This window comes from Camelus dromedarius, chromosome 24 (assembly GCF_036321535.1).
Source record: "Camelus dromedarius isolate mCamDro1 chromosome 24, mCamDro1.pat, whole genome shotgun sequence".
Lineage (NCBI taxonomy): Eukaryota > Metazoa > Chordata > Mammalia > Artiodactyla > Camelidae > Camelus > Camelus dromedarius.
In genome coordinates this window covers 8453026-8472432 of record NC_087459.1, presented here as the reverse complement: position 1 = coordinate 8472432, position 19407 = coordinate 8453026, and the positions used below count along the sequence as shown (strand labels likewise).

At 54.6% G+C, this 19407-nt stretch overlaps 3 protein-coding genes and 1 pseudogene across 5 annotated transcripts; 3 read left to right on the top strand and 1 right to left on the bottom strand.

Moving 5' to 3' along the window:
- Nucleotides 1-47: 47 nt before the first annotated feature.
- Nucleotides 48-2607, bottom strand: NDUFB10 (NADH:ubiquinone oxidoreductase subunit B10). The gene is made up of 4 exons (XM_010992618.3): nucleotides 2320-2607; nucleotides 916-1054; nucleotides 522-661; nucleotides 48-204 (listed from the first exon to the last, which is right to left on the bottom strand). The coding sequence occupies exons 1-4, from the start codon at nucleotides 2465-2467 to the stop codon at nucleotides 101-103; spliced, it is 531 nt and encodes a 176-aa protein (XP_010990920.1). The 5' UTR covers nucleotides 2468-2607; the 3' UTR covers nucleotides 48-100.
- A 1088-nt stretch (nucleotides 2608-3695) lies between these two features.
- On the top strand, nucleotides 3696-4026 carry LOC105099728 (small EDRK-rich factor 2-like; annotated as a pseudogene).
- An 815-nt stretch (nucleotides 4027-4841) lies between these two features.
- On the top strand, nucleotides 4842-11790 carry RPL3L (ribosomal protein L3 like). The gene is made up of 10 exons (XM_010992619.3): nucleotides 4842-4989; nucleotides 5474-5666; nucleotides 6953-7121; nucleotides 8399-8534; nucleotides 9801-9987; nucleotides 10081-10241; nucleotides 10411-10512; nucleotides 10955-11050; nucleotides 11265-11384; nucleotides 11652-11790. The coding sequence occupies exons 1-10, from the start codon at nucleotides 4987-4989 to the stop codon at nucleotides 11706-11708; spliced, it is 1224 nt and encodes a 407-aa protein (XP_010990921.1). The 5' UTR covers nucleotides 4842-4986; the 3' UTR covers nucleotides 11709-11790.
- A 448-nt stretch (nucleotides 11791-12238) lies between these two features.
- On the top strand, nucleotides 12239-17216 carry MSRB1 (methionine sulfoxide reductase B1). Of its 3 annotated transcripts, none has more exons than XM_010992620.3 (4): nucleotides 12239-12374; nucleotides 14133-14281; nucleotides 14617-14731; nucleotides 16373-17216. In XM_010992620.3, exons 1-4 carry the CDS (start codon nucleotides 12320-12322, stop codon nucleotides 16402-16404), a joined length of 351 nt encoding a protein of 116 aa, XP_010990922.2. In that variant the 5' UTR covers nucleotides 12239-12319; the 3' UTR covers nucleotides 16405-17216. The 3 variants fall into 3 exon arrangements, with proteins under 3 accessions (XP_010990922.2, XP_031303582.1, XP_064334393.1); XM_031447722.2 differs by having other exon boundaries at nucleotides 16167-17216; XM_064478323.1 differs by lacking the exon at nucleotides 14617-14731.
- The last annotated feature ends 2191 nt before the right edge of the window (nucleotides 17217-19407 follow it).

The window sequence follows — 19407 nt, the reverse complement described above, 5'->3', positions numbered from 1 at the left end:
GTGGCTGAATTTGAAAGGGAAGTGGGGCCAATAAGACGTTTGAGAGACAAGTTCCATTACTCTTTATTTTAGCAACAGTGAGGGCGTTCGTAGAGCTGCCTCAGGCAGCAGCGGCCTCTTTAGCGGCTTTTCTCTCTGCCAGCATCCTCTGCTTCTGTTTTGCCAGGCACTTCCTGGCAGAATAATGGGCCCCCAGGTCGTGATCTGGGAAAGAGATGGAGAAGGGGAGTCATGGGCCTCTTCTGCCTTGATGGGAACTTGGGGTCTTTTCTCCATGCAGGGAGGAATACTGGGCAGCTAAGACAGGTTAGTGAGCAGAAAGGGGACAAGGTAGGATTATTTTACACTGCTGGAGACTGAGCTAATTGGCATGCTTTGGGCAGTGATGTAGAAACTATGCAGGAGTTAAGAACCACCTTTAGCAAAGGGTTCAGCACACAGCTGTGTGCAGACTGGGACGTCAGGTGGCAGAAGCAGGAGGACCTGGGGGCAGACTGGGGCGGGGGCTCAGGCTCACTCACAGCGGTCCTGGTAGGCCTTGGACACCTGGCTGAACTGCTCCAGTTCCTTGGCACAGTTCTGCCTGTAGCTTTCACCTTCCCTCTGCTGACAGGCCTTCAGTCTTTCCTGGATAATGTTGACAATTTCCTGATCAACTTTGCTAAAAGAAAAACAAGAAAAGGGGTCTACAAGGATTCCTTTCCCTGCACTCAGGGAAAGTAGAATGAAGAAAGCAGGGCCTGGGAACCCTGTGGTCTGGCCCTTTTACCCCCAAGGTCTGGGCCGACCCCAGGAAGCATTCTTGCTAGCTGACCACCAGCCTATGGCATCAAGAGGGAATGATATGCTCGGCAGGACATGCTCACTTCGTAGGGCTCTCAGTACTAAGAATGAAAGCCCAAGGGCAGAACGTACTAGTCTCTTCTCCATTGCATTTCTGCTTCAAACATGCACAGGATGTCCTTCTCCTTGCATTCTGTGATGTCCGGCACCCGTCGGAACTCACGGTGGTAGTAGTAGTACTTGTTCTTGGCGTGCTGCCGCTCTATAAACTCTGCAAAGAGAACCCCAGACCCAAAGGCCCTATTTGTTTGGACAGGCCAGCTTGGGCCCTGAGCTTTGTTATTTCTCTTAAGCCATGGAAGAGGCAGATTTCCCAAATGTTCCCAGCTTTTACAAAGACTGGTAACTGGACTCCCAAAGAAGAGGTGTGGGCTGGCAGAGATGGTCCTAGAAAGGACCAGGCTACAAATGGTGATGGATAGCTTCCTGTAAGCCAGGTACCAACCTTTCACGTTCCCTAATATGTCTCACTTTGTCTCTGCAACAATCCTACACAGGGCAGGTCCTTTTCATTTACAGAGAGGGGACTGAGGCCCAGAGAGACAGCAGGATTCAGAACACTTCCTCTGCAAGCCCCAACAGCACAAGGACTCCACTGTGTAGGCAAAAAGGCCCCAACGGGGCGCCACTAGCAGGGATTCTAGTCCCAGTTCCACCACCACTGACCTTCCGACCTCAACTTCCCCATGGATAAATTAACAAGTTGGATCTAGTCAGGTCTCATCTATCCAGACACATAAAACATATCTTTAAAAATTGCTACAGGGAAGAGGGAGCAGTTCTACTGCTGTGTCTTCCAGACTTTGGAGCCGGGTCTGGTTCCTCCCAAAGAACCACCAGAGAATGCTATGCATCCCAGTGTTTTGTTGTTCAATGAAAGAACTGATTAATTAGATGCAAGGACCAATTGCCTGGCACTAGTGACTGAGAGCATAGCGTGGTCTTGCTGCTGCCCCACGGCTGATTCATAAACTAGACAACAGTTTGAAACACTGGCCTGGTTTTGACCAGAGACGGGGTAATTTGGGCAGCTCTCAAGCGTAGGCACACACGGAGGACAACTTACAGCACTAGAGGTGGAGGGGACCTCGGCCACCATTGACTACCCAGGACATTTTGCAGGCGTGCAAAGGGTTAGTGGAGAACCGCAGCACCTCAACTGCCCTTTGCTGACCGCCTACGGTGCAAAACGCAGGATGCAAAGTGTGCAGGGAGACAAGCCTCAGGACAGATGACTGCAGTCCGCAAACAACCCTTAATATTTGAACATGGCCGGAGACCAGGGGTGCATGTAAGGTTCCTCAGGCGGCAGCGGACGTACAGCACCGCTTAGTGTAGTGGGGAGCGTTCTGGGAGGCGAGGCCTGGGATGCGGCGGGGGTGGGGTTCAGGCTGAGTGACCGGGCCCATGGTGTGTGGGATTCCTGGAGCGGTGGGGGGCCCCGGGGAGCGGTGAGGACGGGCTGGGGGGTCGTACCTCTCACCAGGGTCACGGGCCGGTCCACGAGGATGTCGAACGCCTTCGTAAGGTAGGTGATGGGGTTAGGCAGCGAGGTCTGCGGCGAGGGCGCCGGCGTGCGGCGTGGGGGCTCGGGGTACACGTCCTTGTCCCAGCTGTCCGGCATGGCTGCGGCGCGCGGCTGACTCTGCTCTCAGACTCGCTGCCCCGGCCTCCGCCTCGACCCCTCTGCCTAGTTCGCCCGTACAGAGGACACCCAACGGCGGTCGCGCTTGCGCAGGACGGCTGGCGCCCGCGATGCATCATGGAACCTGTAATTAGTCCGTAGCCGAGGTCGCCGGGGGCTGGGAGCCTCCGCAAGGCACGATGGGACTAGTAGTTCGTCCGGCAAGGCCAAGCTGGTCTAGGGAGCTGCTTCGCAGCGCCAGCACCCCTGCTTGGGACCATGGCGCCCACTGCACACGCGACGGGCGCCTACAGTGTGCTGGGCGCTGGTCTTGGCGCTTGGTATACGGCAGTGAAGGAATCAAGGATCCTTGCTTACATTCTAGGACGAGTCAGACACAGGAGTAAGTAATCTACTCATTCAGTCTGAACTGCCAATTGCGTGCCAAGTGCAGCAGGGAGCCGACTGATGAACACAGCTGGGCTCTTCTGGAGACCTCAGGCCAATAGAGCAAGCAAATAGCAAAGACAAAAAATAACACAAACTACCAAACGCCCTGCTTTTCCAGGGAGCCTTCCAAGATTGCCCATTTGCTGCAGCCCTCTCTGGGCTCCACTGGGTTTGCCAGGGCCTCTCATGGACTGGCTCATGCCAGTGAGCTTGAGGGGGGCCTCCCTGGGGCAGAACAGGAGGCGGGGCTTGCCCCACCCCACCCTCCGACCCCTCCTCCAAGTAAGGAGAATTAATTCTTACCCTGGGTGCAGGGCACTCTGTTCCTGTTTTTGTTTTTGTTTTGTTTTTTAATTCTTATTTTTTATAGAAATATAGTCGATTTACAATGTTAGTTTCAGGTGTACAGCAAAACGATCCAGTTATGCACATACCTACATCTGTTCTGGTTCTGATGGCTCCATCCTGGCCCTGAGCACTGTTGTGCCCCTGAGGCAGCTCCACTGACCAGGGTCCTCCTGGCCAACCTCTATGATCTCCATACCTGGCACAGCCTCTGACCAACACCAGGGAGGGTGAGTGCTGGTCACTTCCTGCCCAGAGGCTGGGGTCAGGGACACGGAGTCATCAATCCTATGGACACACAGAATCTGCAATCATAGAAACCTCAAATCTTCAAATCATGAACTCTTAGAAATTATCAGACTCAGCCAATCATAACATCGGCCTGCAACATCGGCCTGAATGAGGGGAACCAACAGAGTTAGGCTGGAGTCATTGCCATGACCCGCAGTAACCAGTGTGAGCTTGCCCACCAAAAGAATATAAGAAAGCAGAGTATGGTACTCCATTACGGAAAAGTGCCAAGATGAAGACTTTGTGCTGCTACCCAGCAGCAGAGTGACCTGGAGATCATGCAGCAGAAACAGAAAAAGGCAGAGGAGAGAGAGGAACCCAAGCAGCTTTGGGGCTCCATGTCCAACCCTCTGGCTCTTGGTCTGAGTATCTGGAGCCGGTCCCACTACGTGCTTACAGCCTCAGCATCGCTGGCATTCCCTTTGGTCCTGAGCCTACAGCGCATCCCTTCGGAGCTTCCGTCCTTCCGGTAGTCTCTCTTCCCCTGGGCCACTTCTGGGACTGTCAGGTTACTCCTTCCAGTGATTATATCCCTGCTGGGCTCAGCCCAAGTGTTAAAAGTAGCTTTGTAATTCAAAAACAACAAAAACAAAGAGTTGTCATATTTTAGTAGCGGAGGATTTTAGCATCTAATGATGCAAAATGCGCTGACCCTCAGCAATATCTCAGGCCTCTAAAACTCTGATTCTGTAGCTACAGAACTTTAAAACCTTACAATCTTTGAATCAAAAAAATAAGAGATTTTAATCAAAACTGCAAAATTTAAGTTCCTAAAACTGTCTGAATGTTCTTGGCAGGGTGGGGGGTAGAGTGTGGTAGAGTGTGTGCTTAGCATACATGAGGTCCTGGGTTCAACTCCCTAGCACCTCCATTAAAAAAAAAAAGAAAAGTAAAAGAAAGGGTGAATAAATATTCTTAGATCACAGCTATTAGAGTCAAGGGATCCTTATATGGAGTAAAGGCCCTGGTGATCCTCTGGGCACAGAGTCAACCCTCCCCATCGCTCCCCGTTCGTCCAGCTCAGGCTCACAGTCCTCAGGACAGTACAAGAATCCTCTCTGCTCCAATGCCAGCTGCCTGAGAGAAACCCCTCAACAGATTTCTCAGCCTCCCTACCAGGCCAAGTTGTTCCTGTTCCAGAGGGTCATAGGAGGCAGAAAGCAAAGTGTGGGACCTAGTCCCAGGACCCTGCAGGAAAGGAGGGCCAGCCCTGGCTCCAGGTGTCCCCAACCCAGGGGCTGCCCCCCTTTGCCCTGCCCTGGGCCAGGCCTCTTCCTGGCACCAGAGCCCATGCCTGACACTGGAGATGACAGAGCTCCCCTGCCAGGGGCTAAATCTGGGATCTGGCTGCTGTGTGTCCTGGACCTGCCGCTCGACCTCCAGCGCCTGGCAGGGAGGCCCCTTACCTTCCTGACCCGCAGGGACCGACCACCATGGTCAGTGGGCTTGGGGTTGGAGCCGGAGCATGCTGGCTTTCTGGGGAGGGACAGGGGAGCTTCTGAAGTCTCTCCCACCAGAGACAGTCCTTGGGCCTGAGAAGGAGTAGGTGGTTACAGGGGACAGCAGGAGGCCTGAGCTTGGGCTTCCAGGCCTAGGAGGACAGGCAAGGAGATGGACAGATGGCAGTGGCCCACTTCCCCCGTAGCCCTCGGCCACAGTGCAGGCCTGCCCCTCCTGCCCCAGCCAGGCAGGGCCACCGAGGCAGGAAGCCTATGGGTGAGGAAGGCTTAAGCTGGCTCCGTCCCTAAGACGCTGCCCAAGGCGACGCTTCCCTCCTTTCTTGTGGACAGAAGCAGGCACTGAAGACCACTGGATCTCAGGCTGGGGTCTCCAGCTCACTTCCTTTCTGGGCTCTGGGACCATCCAGCTGCCCCCACCAGGAAGACCCCAGTTCTGACCTCTTTCCCTTCCTGTCCCCAGTCCCACCGGAAGTTCTCTGCCCCTCGGCATGGACATCTGGGCTTCCTGCCACACAAGAGGAGCCGCCGGCATCGGGGCAAGGTGAAGACATGGCCTCGGGACGACCCCAGCCGGCCTGTGCATCTCACGGCTTTCCTGGGCTACAAGGCTGGCATGACGCACACTCTGCGGGAGGTGCACCGGCCAGGGCTCAGTGAGTGGCTGCGAGGGGCCCCCCAGGGGTGGGGGCGGGCAGAGCATGCCTGATGACCAGAAGATCTGGAGACCCTTCCAGATACTAGGAGCTAGAACTGGGCTCCAGGAGTGGAAACAATCCTAGAAAGGGCAAGGCCACTGACTGTAATCCAGCACTGACCTCTGGCCACCCCTTGAGGATGGATCTATCGTGGGCCCCAGTTTACAATGAGGAAACCAAGCAGTTATGAAACTTGAAGGAGCTAGGATGTGAAGGCAGGCACCCCAATGTACTTTTGGTTTCAAGATTATTGTAGAGTCACAGGTGATTATTTTAAGAAATAATACGGAGAGCCCACATCCCCTTTACCCAGATTCCCTGATGGAAAGTTCTCTTAAAACTGTGGTAGTATGTCACAGCCGGATGGTGACATGGATACAATCTGCTCACCTTATTCAGGTTTCACCAGGGGGTGTGTGTGTGTTTCTCTGTCTTGTGGTTCTGTCATGTGTAAATGTGTATACCCAGCACCTCAGAACATTCCCAGGGTGCCTCTTGCGGACCTTTTATATCCACAGCCAACCCTCCCTCAACCTCCTGGGGACCACTCATTGGTTCTTTGTCATATATATATATATATATATATATATATATATATATATGTATTTTTTTTTAGGGGGTAGGTAATTCGGTTTATTTATTTATTTTCAGAGGTACTGGGGATTGAACCCAGAACCTTGTGCATGCAAAGCAAGAGGTCTACCACTTGAGCTATACCCTCCCTGCTTCTCCTAATATATATTTAAAACATGCTCTTCTTTTACTTTTATCAGCCTCAGTAATAACATCTATAAAACCACAGGTTTTGGACAAGTTTTAGGTATTTTTTCCTAGAACTCATCATCATATACTCCTAACACTCATTTGTGCTCCACTAAAGGAGGCCCAACCCTACCCTTAGGGGGATGCTGCCCCGGGCTGTTGCTCTCCTAGCCAGGTTCCCAGATGGGCAGATGGGGAAACGGAGGCAGGGAGCCATCAGGCCTTGTCTGAGATCTCAGAGCCAGAGCTGGCACAGAACACCTGCATGGCCTTGACCAGTGGCTGCTCCCCACACAGAGCAGAGTAGGGAGTGGTGAAGCTGAGGGCTGGAGGCTAGTGGGGGCCTGCTCACGGGGCCTCTGTCCCCAGCAGCCCCAAGCGTGGACAGGCAAGGCTGTATTCAACTCTTCCATTCCCTCCCCCTCCTCCCCTGTGGGACTCTGAGGCTCCCCTCCATGACTCTGTTTCTGGGTTTCATCCAGAAATTTCCAAGCGAGAGGAGGTGGAGGCAGTGACGATTGTGGAGACACCGCCTCTGGTGGTGGTGGGTGTCGTGGGCTACGTGGCCACCCCTCGAGGCCTGCGGAGCTTCAAGACCATCTTTGCGGAACATCTCAGTGACGAGTGCCGCCGCCGCTTCTACAAGGACTGGTGAGGGCCGCCCACCACTCCCCAGCCCTGTGTGGGGATAAGCGGGGTGACTGGGCAGCAGTGGTGCATGCATGTGTGATGCCTTCATGTCAACAAAAGACAAGAACTAGGGAACTGGAGAGGAAATTGGATTAGAGGAGAAAGGAAAGCAAATATTCTCATACTTAGGGTAAGGAATTAATTTTTTTTCTTTTCTTTTTTTAATGGATGTACTGGGGATTGAACCCTGGACCTCGTGCATGCTAAGCACATGCTCTATCACTCAGCTAAACTCACCTCCCCAAGTTAGTAATTTGGTGGAGTGTCATAGTTGGTTCCAAGCTTCCTAGCAACCAGGGTGAAAAGGGAAATAAGTAACTGACAAGCTCTTTTCATTAGAATGACATTCTTAGATCTCGAATCATCCCTGGCATCAAGTCCTGAAAAGGGAAGGCTCAACTGCCTGAGGAACCTTACAGACACCTCCTTCCTTGTGGAGGGAGAGGCATAGCATAGCCTTTCTTAGCGGTGATGATCTTGGGCCTCCGAGTCAGAACAGGCTGTGTGACCACAGGCGAACTGACTGACCTCTTAGAAATCACACCCCAGCCACACACACACACACACACACACACACACACACACACACACACCCTCAATGGACACCACTGAATGGGGACGAGAGAGGTCCCTGCATCTGGGGTGCTGTGAGGAGTGGAGGAACAGGGCGTGTCATGTGCTCTGCACAGAGAAGGAGCGCAGCAAACCCCAGCTGGCCCCGTTTTCACTGTTGCAATTGTTATCAACTTGCCTCTCATCCAGGGGCTCTGACCTTTGAGAACCTTGCTTTCTTCATCTGCAGAATGGGGATAATATTGTTCACCTTGCAGAGTCCTGGCGGGGGTTAGGAATGATGTGGCATGGGTCCCAGCCAGTCCTGGCTGTTCCCTTGAGAAATGGGCTCAGCAGCTGCCGCAAGGTGGGCCAGGGGCAGGAGTTTGGCCAGGATGCCTCTCCCCCAAGCACTGGCACGTCTGCTCACTCTCAGCTCTGGGAGGCAGGGAGGGGGCCCACTTTACAGAGGAGGAAACTGAGGCCTTAAGAGGGAGGGACAGTCCGTGCTTAGAGATGTTGACTGGAACCAGCTCAGGGACCCTAGGGGCCCAGTAATGGCCTCCTTTGCTGGGGAGGGAAGTGGGGAGGGGGACATTGGTTGTCCTAAGACCCCTGCTTGGTGGACTGTGGGCAGTGGAGGCTACCCTTTGGGACCTGCTGAGCAGCCTCTGTGTGTGGCTCAGGCACAAGAGCAAGAAGAAAGCCTTCACCAAGGCCTGCAGGAGGTGGCGGGACGCCGATGGCAAGAAGCAGCTGCAGAGGGACTTTGCTGCCATGAAGAAGTACTGCAAGGTCATTCGGGTCATTGTCCACACCCAGGTCAGCGGATCCACGCCCTGGGCCTCCTCCCCTCTCCCACACCCCAGCTTCCAGGAGCCCTGGCAGATGTCAGCCTAAAAATACCATGTGCCTGGGGCACAGGCCCAAAGTGTTGGCTGACTGGCTGGGCTGGCTGCCTGCAGACCCAGGGATGGGATATTGGGGGTCAGTGCATCTGAGGACTGTGGGGCACTGGCCACACCCAGTGGTCCAGCAAGGCCCTGAAATGGCCCGAAAGTCCTGGATCTCCTGCCAGACATCTGATGTGGAGGGACTGCTGCCTCAACATTGGTATGTGGGGTCTGGCTTCCTGTGAGCTGACAGGTTACCAACACCCTCTGGCTTATTCTAGAACCTTCGGGGAAGCCTTCCCTAGGCCCTGAGCGGTGACCTCCCCCTCCCCACCCACCTCAGTTACGCGCACACTTGCAGTTCCTGGTTATGTGTGTTGTTGGTTAAAGTCCATCTCCGTCAACAGACCTGAGCTCCGTTGGGGCAGGGTCACAGCTTCTTGCTCACTGTGGTGGCCCCCTCACCCACTGAGAGCCCTGGAGGCAACAGGTCCTCCATATGGACTTGTCAAGCACTATGCTATGACCTGATCCTATCTTTGTGTCCCTCTGTCCGTACAGCCTGTGTCTCATACAGCAACAGCTAGAGATGTTTAAAAATATGAGTCAAATCATGTCATACCCTGCACTTGGAATAAAGTCTGAGCTGTTCCCTGCGAGGCCCATCTGGCCAGGTCCCTGCTCACCTCTGACTCCGTCCAGCCCACTCCTCCTCATTTACCATGGTCCAGACATACTGGTCTCCTTTCTGTCCTACTGACTCCCCAGGATCTTCCCTGCCACAGGGCCTTTGCATATGTGGTTCCCTCTGACTCAAAAGCTCTCAGATCTTTACCTAGCGGTTCCTTTTTGAAATGGATGTCACTTCCTAAGAGAGTCTCTCCTTGACCACCCTTACATGCAGTAACTGTCCCTTCTGCCCTCAATATTCCATCAGAACACTTAGGCCTCTCCAAGAGGCTTCTGTCCCCCAACTAGATGGTGGCTCTGTGAGGGCCAGGACCCTGTCTGCCTCATGTCATGCTGTATCCCTGGTGCCTAGCACAAGACATGGTCCATGGCCAGACCAGAGCATGGGAACATCTGTTGAATGAACACATGCATGAAAGCTAGGGGTCACCAGCTGGTCATGCCATGTGTGCACAAAGTGGGCTGTGACTTTCTGGGAACCAACTGGCCATGCCATGTTGTACAGATGAAGCTGCTGCCCTTCCGGCAGAAGAAGGCCCACATCATGGAGATCCAGCTGAATGGTGGCACGGTGGCCGAGAAGGTGGCCTGGGCCCAGGCCCGGCTGGAGAAGCAGGTGCCGGTGCACAGCGTGTTCAGCCAGAGCGAGGTCATCGATGTCATTGCTGTCACCAAGGGCCGGGGAGTCAAAGGTGGGGCTGGGTGGGGTTGCGGCTCTGGGAAGCCTGCCTGGAAAGAGTAGGGGCCAGGCTGGCCTCTCAACCACCAGCCCCTCCTGTCTCCAGGGGTTACAAGCCGCTGGCACACCAAGAAGCTGCCGAGGAAGACCCATAAGGGGCTGCGCAAAGTGGCCTGCATTGGCGCCTGGCACCCTGCCCGCGTGGGCTGCTCCATTGCCCGGGCTGGGCAGAAGGGCTACCACCACCGCACGGAGCTCAACAAGAAGGTCTGCCTGGAGTCCTGGTTGGGGGGATGCCCGGGACCAGACCCCAGTGGGTGGGGCGCATGACCCAGATACTGCCGGGCCCCCAAAGGCTCTGAAATGCCCCTACCAGTGCCTGGGTCTTTAGCCCAGAGGCCACCTGCTGCCCCAATGTGCCCTGTCCTCCTGGCAGATCTACCGCATTGGCTGGGGGCTGCACACAGAGGATGGGAAGGTGGTTAAGAACAACGCATCCACCAGTTACGACGTGACCGACAAGTCCATCACACCACTGGTGAGGATGGGCCTGGGGTGCATGTGTGGGGCAGGTGTGTAGGGTGCTTCCCTGCCCCAAGAGCTCAGGCACCAGCAAGCAGCTGCCTGGGTGGATGAAAGCCCTGCTGTTCCTGCAACCTCAGAGCCTCCTCTGAGGCTTGTACCCCAGCTGCTGTCATGGGATGCAGAATGCAGTGGCTCTGACTGACTGTGGTCTCAGTCAGGCTGCCTGGGCTCAAATTCCAGCTGCAGTATATAGCAGCTGTGGGGCCTGGAGCAAGTGACTTCACCCTCTGAGCCTCAGTTTCCCTCTCTGTAAAACAGAGATCATTGATAAGATAATCACAAGATGCTGCCCTGTTTAGTGATCCAGGGTGTCACCCCAGGCCAAGGGAGTTCTCCTAGGGCCCCCAGCTGCCCCCTAACTCAGCAGCCCCTTTCCTGGACCCACCTTCCCACAGGGCGGCTTCCCCCACTATGGGGAAGTCAACAACGACTTCGTCATGCTGAAGGGTTGCATCGCTGGCACCAAGAAGCGGGTCATCACCCTGAGGAAGGTTGGTGCCCGGTGGTGGGCTGGGAAGTGGGATCCCCATCTGCTGTGGGGGGGTCAGGGGACTGGCTTGCCCTGTCCTCCAGCCTGCTCCAGGAGGGGTGGGGATGGGGAGGGCAAAAAGGGAGGGGTTCTAACAGACACTGGACGGCTGGGGGTGATGGGGGGGGTGGGTGGGTACCTCCTGCCTTGATGCCACCCCTCCCACGGGTCCCCAGTCCCTCCTGGTGCAGCACAGCCGCCGGTCCTTGGAGAACATCGAGCTCAAGTTCATCGATACCACCTCCAAGTTTGGCCACGGCCGCTTCCAGACAGCCCAAGAGAAGAGGGCCTTCATGGTGAGCCCACCTGCCTTGTTCTCTGGGGCTCAGACACCACATCCTACCTGCCCCAGAGTAGGGAAGCTGAGCAGATTGGGGTGGCACGCATGCTCCTGCACTCATCCAAAGGAGGAGGCTTTAAGGAGTCCAGCCCAGGGCACTGATTCTTGCTGGAAAAGAAGTGGGGGAGGGACATGCTGGGAGTGGGCACAGGGCCGACTCTGAGTGACGCAGGCGGCTGGTTGGACCCCTGTGACTAACGCTCCTCCTGCCCCCCGCCCCCAGGGTCCTCAGAAGAGGCATTTTGAGAAGGAAAAGCCGGAGACCTCGGGAGACTTGTAGGCAGGATGCAATGGAGGGAGCCTGAGAGAAGCGTGTCAGGATCCCCGCCTGTCCCCCGTCTAATAAAAGAGGCAACTCTTCCCGTTCTGTCTCAGAGTTGAGGGGCACAGAAAGGCTGGTCAACCGCGCGGTGACCCCGGGCTTAGCGCCGTGAAGGGACAAGAAGACAGGGCTCAAGGTGCACCGTGGTTACCACCCCAAACCCAGCGCAGCTCAGCTGCGTCCCCTGGGCAGCAGGTGTGGGGCCTCACGGACGCTGCACACAGGAATGGTCTTTAGTGGTGGGCGGGGCCTGCTGGGAAGGCGGAGGCGGCTGGTCCTCGGGAGGGGCGGGGCCTCCTGGAGGCGGAAGACAGAACCTTCGTCCCAGGGCGGGATTGGTCTGCGGAAAGGGGCGGGTCAGCCGGGGGCGGCCTCTTCGATGGTGTCTAGCGCCTCTGGACGTGATTGGTCCCCTGAGGGGGTGGGGCCTCAGGGCGCTGGGGCCCGTCCCTGATCCTGGAGCGATTGGTATTCGGGAGGCGGGGCGAGGAGGGTACAGGCCCCCGGTTGTGGGTCGGCGGCTTCACATCTGTCTGAAGCGGCGAGCGCGCAGCGGTCCCGTCGGCGCCATGTCGTTCTGCAGCTTCTTCGGGGGCGAGGTTTTCCAGAACCACTTTGAGCCGGGTACAACCTGCTATCTCCTGGGGCGACAGTGGGGCGGGGACGCCCTCCAGGTGCTGATGGAACCTGGGAGCCCCCGGAATGGGGAGCAAGTATGATAGCGCATGTCGGTAAGGGGAATCGGAGGAGGAAGAAGCCTGGGGAGCCCGGAGAGTAGGAGTAGGAGTAGGGGATGGGGACATTAGAGAGTCTAAAGGGTCGCTGTCCTCGAGGAGGACAGACTTTTGAGTGTGAGCGTGGCCGTTTCAAGAGAAATCTGTGGGGTCAGGGTATATGGAGGTGGTGACACTGTTGAAGATATATGGGTCAGGATCTGGACTTCAGAAGGATGCCGTGGAAAGTCCCGTCCAGAGGTAGTTCCTGTGACTGGGATGCCCCTCTTTGGGGCATCCCCCTGATGTTACCCCAAGCCCTTTCTCCTCCCCACTTCCCCAGACCTGCGGGGTAAGCTGGAAAGCACAGATCCTCTTGTTGGGATCCAAATGTGATTACCTGGGTGCCTTCCTCACCTGCCCAGGGCCCTTGGGGTTGGGTAACCAGGAGTGCTGCCAGGCTGCCAATGGCCGGTGAAGTTTGGACTGCCTGGGCTAGGTAGGAGGGGCGGGAGGTGGGGGTGAGTGGTTGGCTTGGGGCAGGGCCAGCCCTCAGCTCTGACCTCAGGCTTCAAGAGGCCCAGATGAATCCTCTTCCGGGCTGTGCTGCCTGGTAATGGACTAATTTGGTAAAAACACGCCCACAGGGAATTCTAGGGCAGTGATGTACCTGGGGCAGGATTTGTTCCCTGTCGGCCCTCTAGAGGGCCAAGCTATGACATCTGGCGTCTAAGATTACCAGCTGTGACATAGGACCCTCTGGGCAAAGTCCTCCCTTCAGACCCTCTGGTTGTGGAACTCCAGGTTGTCCTCAGGCTACTCTGCCCAGCTGGAAACTCCACTCCCACAGCAGCTCCTGGTTCCTCTTTTCTCCCTCCAGTTACTGGTAAAGGCTGAGTAGGTGACAGACTCGGGGCGGGGGGCTGTTTCCAAGTTGGGCAAGAAGGGAAGAGAAGAGTGACTCAGGACCCCTGGCAGTTTCCTGTTCTGCAAGTCAGTTTTGCAACTTTTTTTTTTCTCCTCAAAGTGATCTTTTAGGGATAGGTTAAACCCTGTTCTCCATGGCCCTCTGTCTTCTTGGACACCTCCATCTGTACTGGAGCTCTTTTTGCTGGGATCATTCTTCTTCTCCTGGAGAGCAGGCCACGTGGCTGGGCGTCCAACTCAAGACTTCTTCAAGTAGCAGGGATAGCCTCATGGGAATGGAGAGGGGCTAGTGGTGGTGCTGGCCATGTCAGAGCCCCCACCATATGGGGCCTGTTTGTGGGCGGGGGGCAGTGCTGTGTCGTCATCAGACTGCCCAGGCTCCTTCCCGGCTGTACACCCTGTAGGTGAGCATTTTGTATCACTGAGCCTCAGCCTCCTCATCTGTAAAAGGGAAACACATCTGTGCCACAGGGCTGCTAAGAAGAGTCCATGAGATAAGTGTGAAAAGTGGCTTTCCTGGTCTCTGGCACATGCTAAGGACACTACATGTGAGCTCTGTGGTGTGTGTTCCCCACAGAGCCAATACTCAGGCCTATGCGTGCTGGGTGGGTGAGTGCGTGGGGAGGGTATGCAGCCCACCTGGCAATCGGGGTGGCACTGTCTCCTGGGTTTAAGGATTTGGGAGCTGGCCCCAGAGAGGCCAGCATGAGCATCTCTGCTTTTGCCTCTCCTTCCCTTCCAGGCGTCTACGTGTGTGTCAAGTGTGGCTATGAGCTCTTCTCCAGCCGCTCCAAGTATGCGCACTCATCCCCATGGCCGGCCTTCACCGAGACCATCCATGCTGACAGTGTGGCCAAGCGTCCAGAGCATAATCGGCCTGGAGCCATAAAGGTGGGTGGTAGCAGCAGGGATGCATTGATGGGGTGTTGGCCAGAGAGGGCCCAAGAGCTAGCCACCCCTTCCTGCTGCTTTCCCAACAGCTCTCTCGGCCTAGAGTCTGTCTTTTCCAGGCTCTGCCCTCAACCAGGGGAGCTGCCACTCCAGGCTTTTGGGAGAGCCTGGGGTCCTGGGGAGAACAGAGAAACAGGAAGGCTTCCACCTCTCACGCCTGCAGTTACCTTGGGACATGGGCGTGGGGAGGACACCACATGCTGGTGGCAGTGGGAACTACCGCTGCAGCTGTTTCATGGCCAGAAGTTTGCATGGCTGTTTTGTGGTCTTCCCAGGTGTCCTGTGGCAGGTGTGGCAACGGGCTGGGCCATGAGTTCCTGAATGATGGCCCCAAGCGGGGACAGTCCCGCTTCTGAATATTCAGCAGCTCGCTGAAGTTCATCCCTAAAGGTGAGCTTGCCTTCCGGCAGCTGGGCAAAGGCCTGTCGTACATCTGAGAGGCCCAGGGGCGGGGGCATGCTGGTCTTGTCTACTTACAGTGACAAAGCATGGGGGCACCGAAGCATGCTGCCTCTGTCCTGCCCAGGGCCACTGAATGGTGACCGTGGGGCAGGGATAAGGGGCTGATGTCTTGCCTCCTGTGCCTTGTCAATCACGTGTGCCCAAAAGAGCTATCCGAGAGTGGATGTGGCGAAGGGTTTTCTCTGGAGGCCTAGCCCTTCCCCCTGAGGAGTGGGAGGCAGGGCGGCACAGAGGCTGAGGACCAGGGGCTGTGTGGTTCCTCCTTTGAGTGGAGGGCATGATGGCAGAGCCTCCTTCACAGGCCCATTGAGATCAGCTGCATTAATGTGCGCTGGGGTCTGGCACGCAGCAGGAGCTCAATAAATATGTGCTTCTGTTGGCAGTGTTTGTTTTGGGAGCTGTTCTTCATTTGTGTGCATTTTATCTGAGCTCAGCCTCCTCTCCAGCCCTTGGCTCTCCTGCTCATACAAACACTCACTGCACGACTGTCTGTACACCAGCCACCCTCTGGACTTTTCCCACTCTTTTTTTCTTTTCTTTTTTAAATTGAGGTATAGTTGATTTACAATGTTGTGTTAGTTTTTGGTGGACAGCATAGTGATTCACTTATACATATGTATATTCTTTTTTATTACAGGTTATTACAAGCTATTTAGTATGGTTCCCTGTGCTATACATTAGGTCCTTGTTGTTTATCTATTTTATATACAGTAGTTTGTATCTGCTAATCCCAAACTCCTAATTTATCCCTCCCCCACCTTTGTTTTCTATGCCTGTGATTCTGTTTCTGTTTTGTAAATAAGTTCATCTATGTCATTTTTTTAGATTTCACATTACGTAATATCATATGGTATTTGTCTTTGTCTGTCTGACTGACTTCACTTAATATGACAATCTCTAGGTCCTTCCATATTGCTGCAAATGGCATTATTTCATTCTTTTTTATGGTTGAGTAGTATTCTATTGTATACATATAGCATAACTTCTTTATCCAGTCATCTGTTGATGGACATTTAGATTGCTTCTATATCTTGGCTATTGTAAATAGTGATGCTGTGAACATTGGGGTGTGTGTATCTTTTGAATTCTAGTTTTCTCCGAGTATATGCCTAGGAGTGGGATTGCTGGATCATATGGTAACTCTATTTTTAGTTTTTTAATTCTTCCCACTCTTTGTAGCTCAAATCCCTCTCCTCATTTGCTGCCCGCAGGACTGTGGCCAGTCCCTAGTCTCAGTTTTGTTCTCTGTCAAATGGGGTTGCAAACAGCACCTGCTCGCTGTCGTCACTGTGGGGGTTAAGTGAGGGTGTCCGTAAAGGCCGATGCATGATAAGGATTTGATAATACTTCTGTCCTTTTGTAGCTATTTTTCCTCTGTCCTTGTGGAGAAAGAAGAGACTCTGTGTTCTCCTGCAGATCTCAAGGAACAAAACAGGCACAGAGACTCCCCCAAGCTGGGTGTCTGGGTCCTCCCCGCTTCCCTGGCCTGCAGGCTGGAGTGAGGGTGGGCTAGCCCTGGGCATGGTGTCTAAAACAAAAGTTGGCAGTGACTTGTTTTTCTCTCCCCAGGCAAAGAAACTTCTGCCTCCCAGGGACAGTAGGCGGGCAGCCCATATCCATCCTAGATGGACACCGCATCGTGGCTACACTCTGGCCATCCCACCTTGGAAGTGGAACCCCAGACATTCAGGCTTGGGGGAGGGTGGATAGCTGAAACATCGGGAAGGCTCCCAAGGCCTTGGCTGTGAACAGGCTCTCCTTGGGAAAAGGCTGCCAGAATGGGCCTGGAGGGCCCCGCCGTCAGCTCATCTTGGCCTCCTGTTCACACAGGGGTCTCAGGGAGTGGGCTCTAGGCCCGGCTCATCTTTGAATGATGGTGCACCCCCCACCTTCTCTCCTCCTCAGCCCCCTCCCTGCCTGTCTGGACTCACCCCTGGGGGGCCCAGTTCTGAAATGGCTCTGGCCCACCTCCCCCAGGCTGTGTTGGGAGACAGAATGCAAACAGAGGCAGCCCCAGCTGGCTGCTCCAGACTGTCACTCCATGATTCACTCTGGTGAAACCCTTCCTGGCAGCCAGAGTGGTGATGATCGTGACCTGCTCGGGGAGCAGGCAGAGGGGACAGATCCCTGGTGTCTCAGTTATGAAATCCTGAACCCTGTTGCCCAATCTGTGTGAAAACTGCTTGCCTCACTTGGGCTTAGGAAAGCAGTTGTTGCTCCATTACCTTGATTGTGCAAGGCTGGGGAGCCTGGAGCTCACAGACTACAGTTCACCCCTTCCCAGGATACAGTGCCCATGCCTTACTGCACCTGCTCTGAGGCTCCTGCCATTGGGGAGGGTGGGTAAAGCCCCCTCCTATCTTGAATCCTCTGTAGGGTCATCAGGAGGAGATCAATAAACAAATGGAACCCAGGCTTGCTGTCTTTATTAACAGGCTTGCTGTCAGGGATGCCAGGACCCAAGGGTCAGCCTTTGCCCAGCTGTTTCACTTTTCCCACAAATATTTATTGAGCATGCCTCTGTTCAATGTCAGGTTCTGGCTACAGCCCTGGGGATGCACGCGTGAACAAGACAGATGGGACCTGTCCTAAAGATCTTGAGGTGTAGTTGAGGAGACAGTAAGTTCACGCCAGATGAAGATAAGGACTGTGTGTAATTGTAGCAGAGTGAGATGTTAGATCTATGTGGAGGGGCTGACTAGGGGGCTGGTGCTTTAGGCCCAGTGGTCAGAAAGGGGACACCAAGGAGGGGTCGTGCCACTTCAGCAGTGACTGGTGACAGAAGCAAGGAGAGGAGCTGCCCACAGTATGTGCAGAGGCCCTGAGAAGGCGGCAGACTTGGCTTGCTCCAGGCCCTGGAGGGGGAGGTGCAGAGCGAGACCCACTAGGAGGTGTGCTATACTCCAAAAGAGCTACACGATTTCCCCGATTAATTTTGACTGAAACCCAGGGAACGTGTGTTGGTATGGATAATAAGGGGTGGGATAAGGTTGGAGGGAACATAACGTTGGATCAGGTCAAGTTTATTGACAGCGGCTCATTAGCAGAGATTCTAGATTTAATGACAGAGCTTGGGGAATCAGGAAGGGCTCTAAGTTTGGTTGGTTGGCCGACACTGAATGAGTTGAAATGCCAGACCTGCCTGGTTTAATAGAGGGAGGGGTTCAAAGGCTTAGGGAGACGGGAATGTTAGTGTGGATTTGTCTCTTAGGACCCACTCACCCACCTGGGAGAATCCAGAGAGCACACCTTTCACCACGATTGAGAGGGATAAGTTTGCGGCATCATAGAAGAGCTCTGTGATCACTGTTCTCTGTAAGCTGGAAATTACGTGAGACTGGCTGATACTGACTTGGGGACTGAAATGCATAGGGGGTCATAGGATCCCAGGCTGGCTGGGCAAAGTGGTGGCTCTCAAGGACCAAAGGCAAGGAGGTGTTCTCACTGTGATGGACAGCAAGGTCCAAAAAGCTATCAGAATAGTCCTACTCAAAGAGAATTCCAGCATTGGCCAGTCGAACAGGGTGCTCCTAGAAGTGAGATAGATTGGAAGCCTGCTGAATTCCCTCTATCTATATATGCAGAAGAGCTTTAGGTCAAGTGAATGAGTCCAACTTGACTCATAAATACAGAGTCATGACCCCTCAATCAATTCGCAGGCTTGAGTCAGTTTACGTGTCCAGAAACTCTTCAATGAACCAGAGGTGGGACCCCTTGAGGAAGGACCCTGCTCTACTTCCAAACATTTAGATGGTTTGTCTTTCTCCTAGCCTTCCCCAGAGTGACCCATGCCAGGGTGAGTGTACACTGGGGAAAAGGAAATAATCAGACATTTCAGGGACTACTGGACACTGGCTCTGGACTGATACCAATTCGAGGAGACACAAATGTAACTGTGTCAGATTAGGGGCTTATGGAGGTCTGGTAGTCAATGGAGTTTTTAGCTCAGGTCTGTCTCACAGTGGGTCTCGTGAGTCCCCAACCCCACCTCGTGGTTATTTTCTCAATTCCAAATGCCTTATTGGAAGACACAGACTCAGCAACTGGGAGCATCCCTACATCGGGTAGAGGGGAGCCTGCAGGTGTGAAGGCAAAGGTGGTCAGATGAGATTGGCGTGGCTGGGGAGGGAGGAGGGAGAGGCTAGTGCTGTGGGCCTGTTCAGCCTTCTCATTTCCCCTCCCCTGATCCCCTGCCAAGGCTAGAGGTCTCTGTGCTGCCGTGAGGTCACTGGCCTGTGCAGGGGCTGCTGGCTCACTTGCTGGGCCTTGGTGGGCCTCCGGCTCACTTTGTTACATTGGGCAGAGCACTGAACCTTCCTCTGTCTGTGGAACCCAGTCTGTCTCCTTGTTGTGTGAGAGCACAGGAAAGCCATGGTGGGGGGTAGGGGGCAGGAGGATGACATAGATGCATGGGCTCGGAGTGCACGGTGCTCTGTGGATTAGATCCCTGACACCAAGCAGAGGAAGGTAAGTGGTGAGTGGGACTGGGGGATGGTCAGCATTGACAACACCAAGTAGGCTGATGTGGAGGAGCGCCTTTCAGGAGGGGCTTCCTGCTGCTTGCCCTCTCTCCACAGTGGGGCAGCCTCCTTGTCTAGAAAACA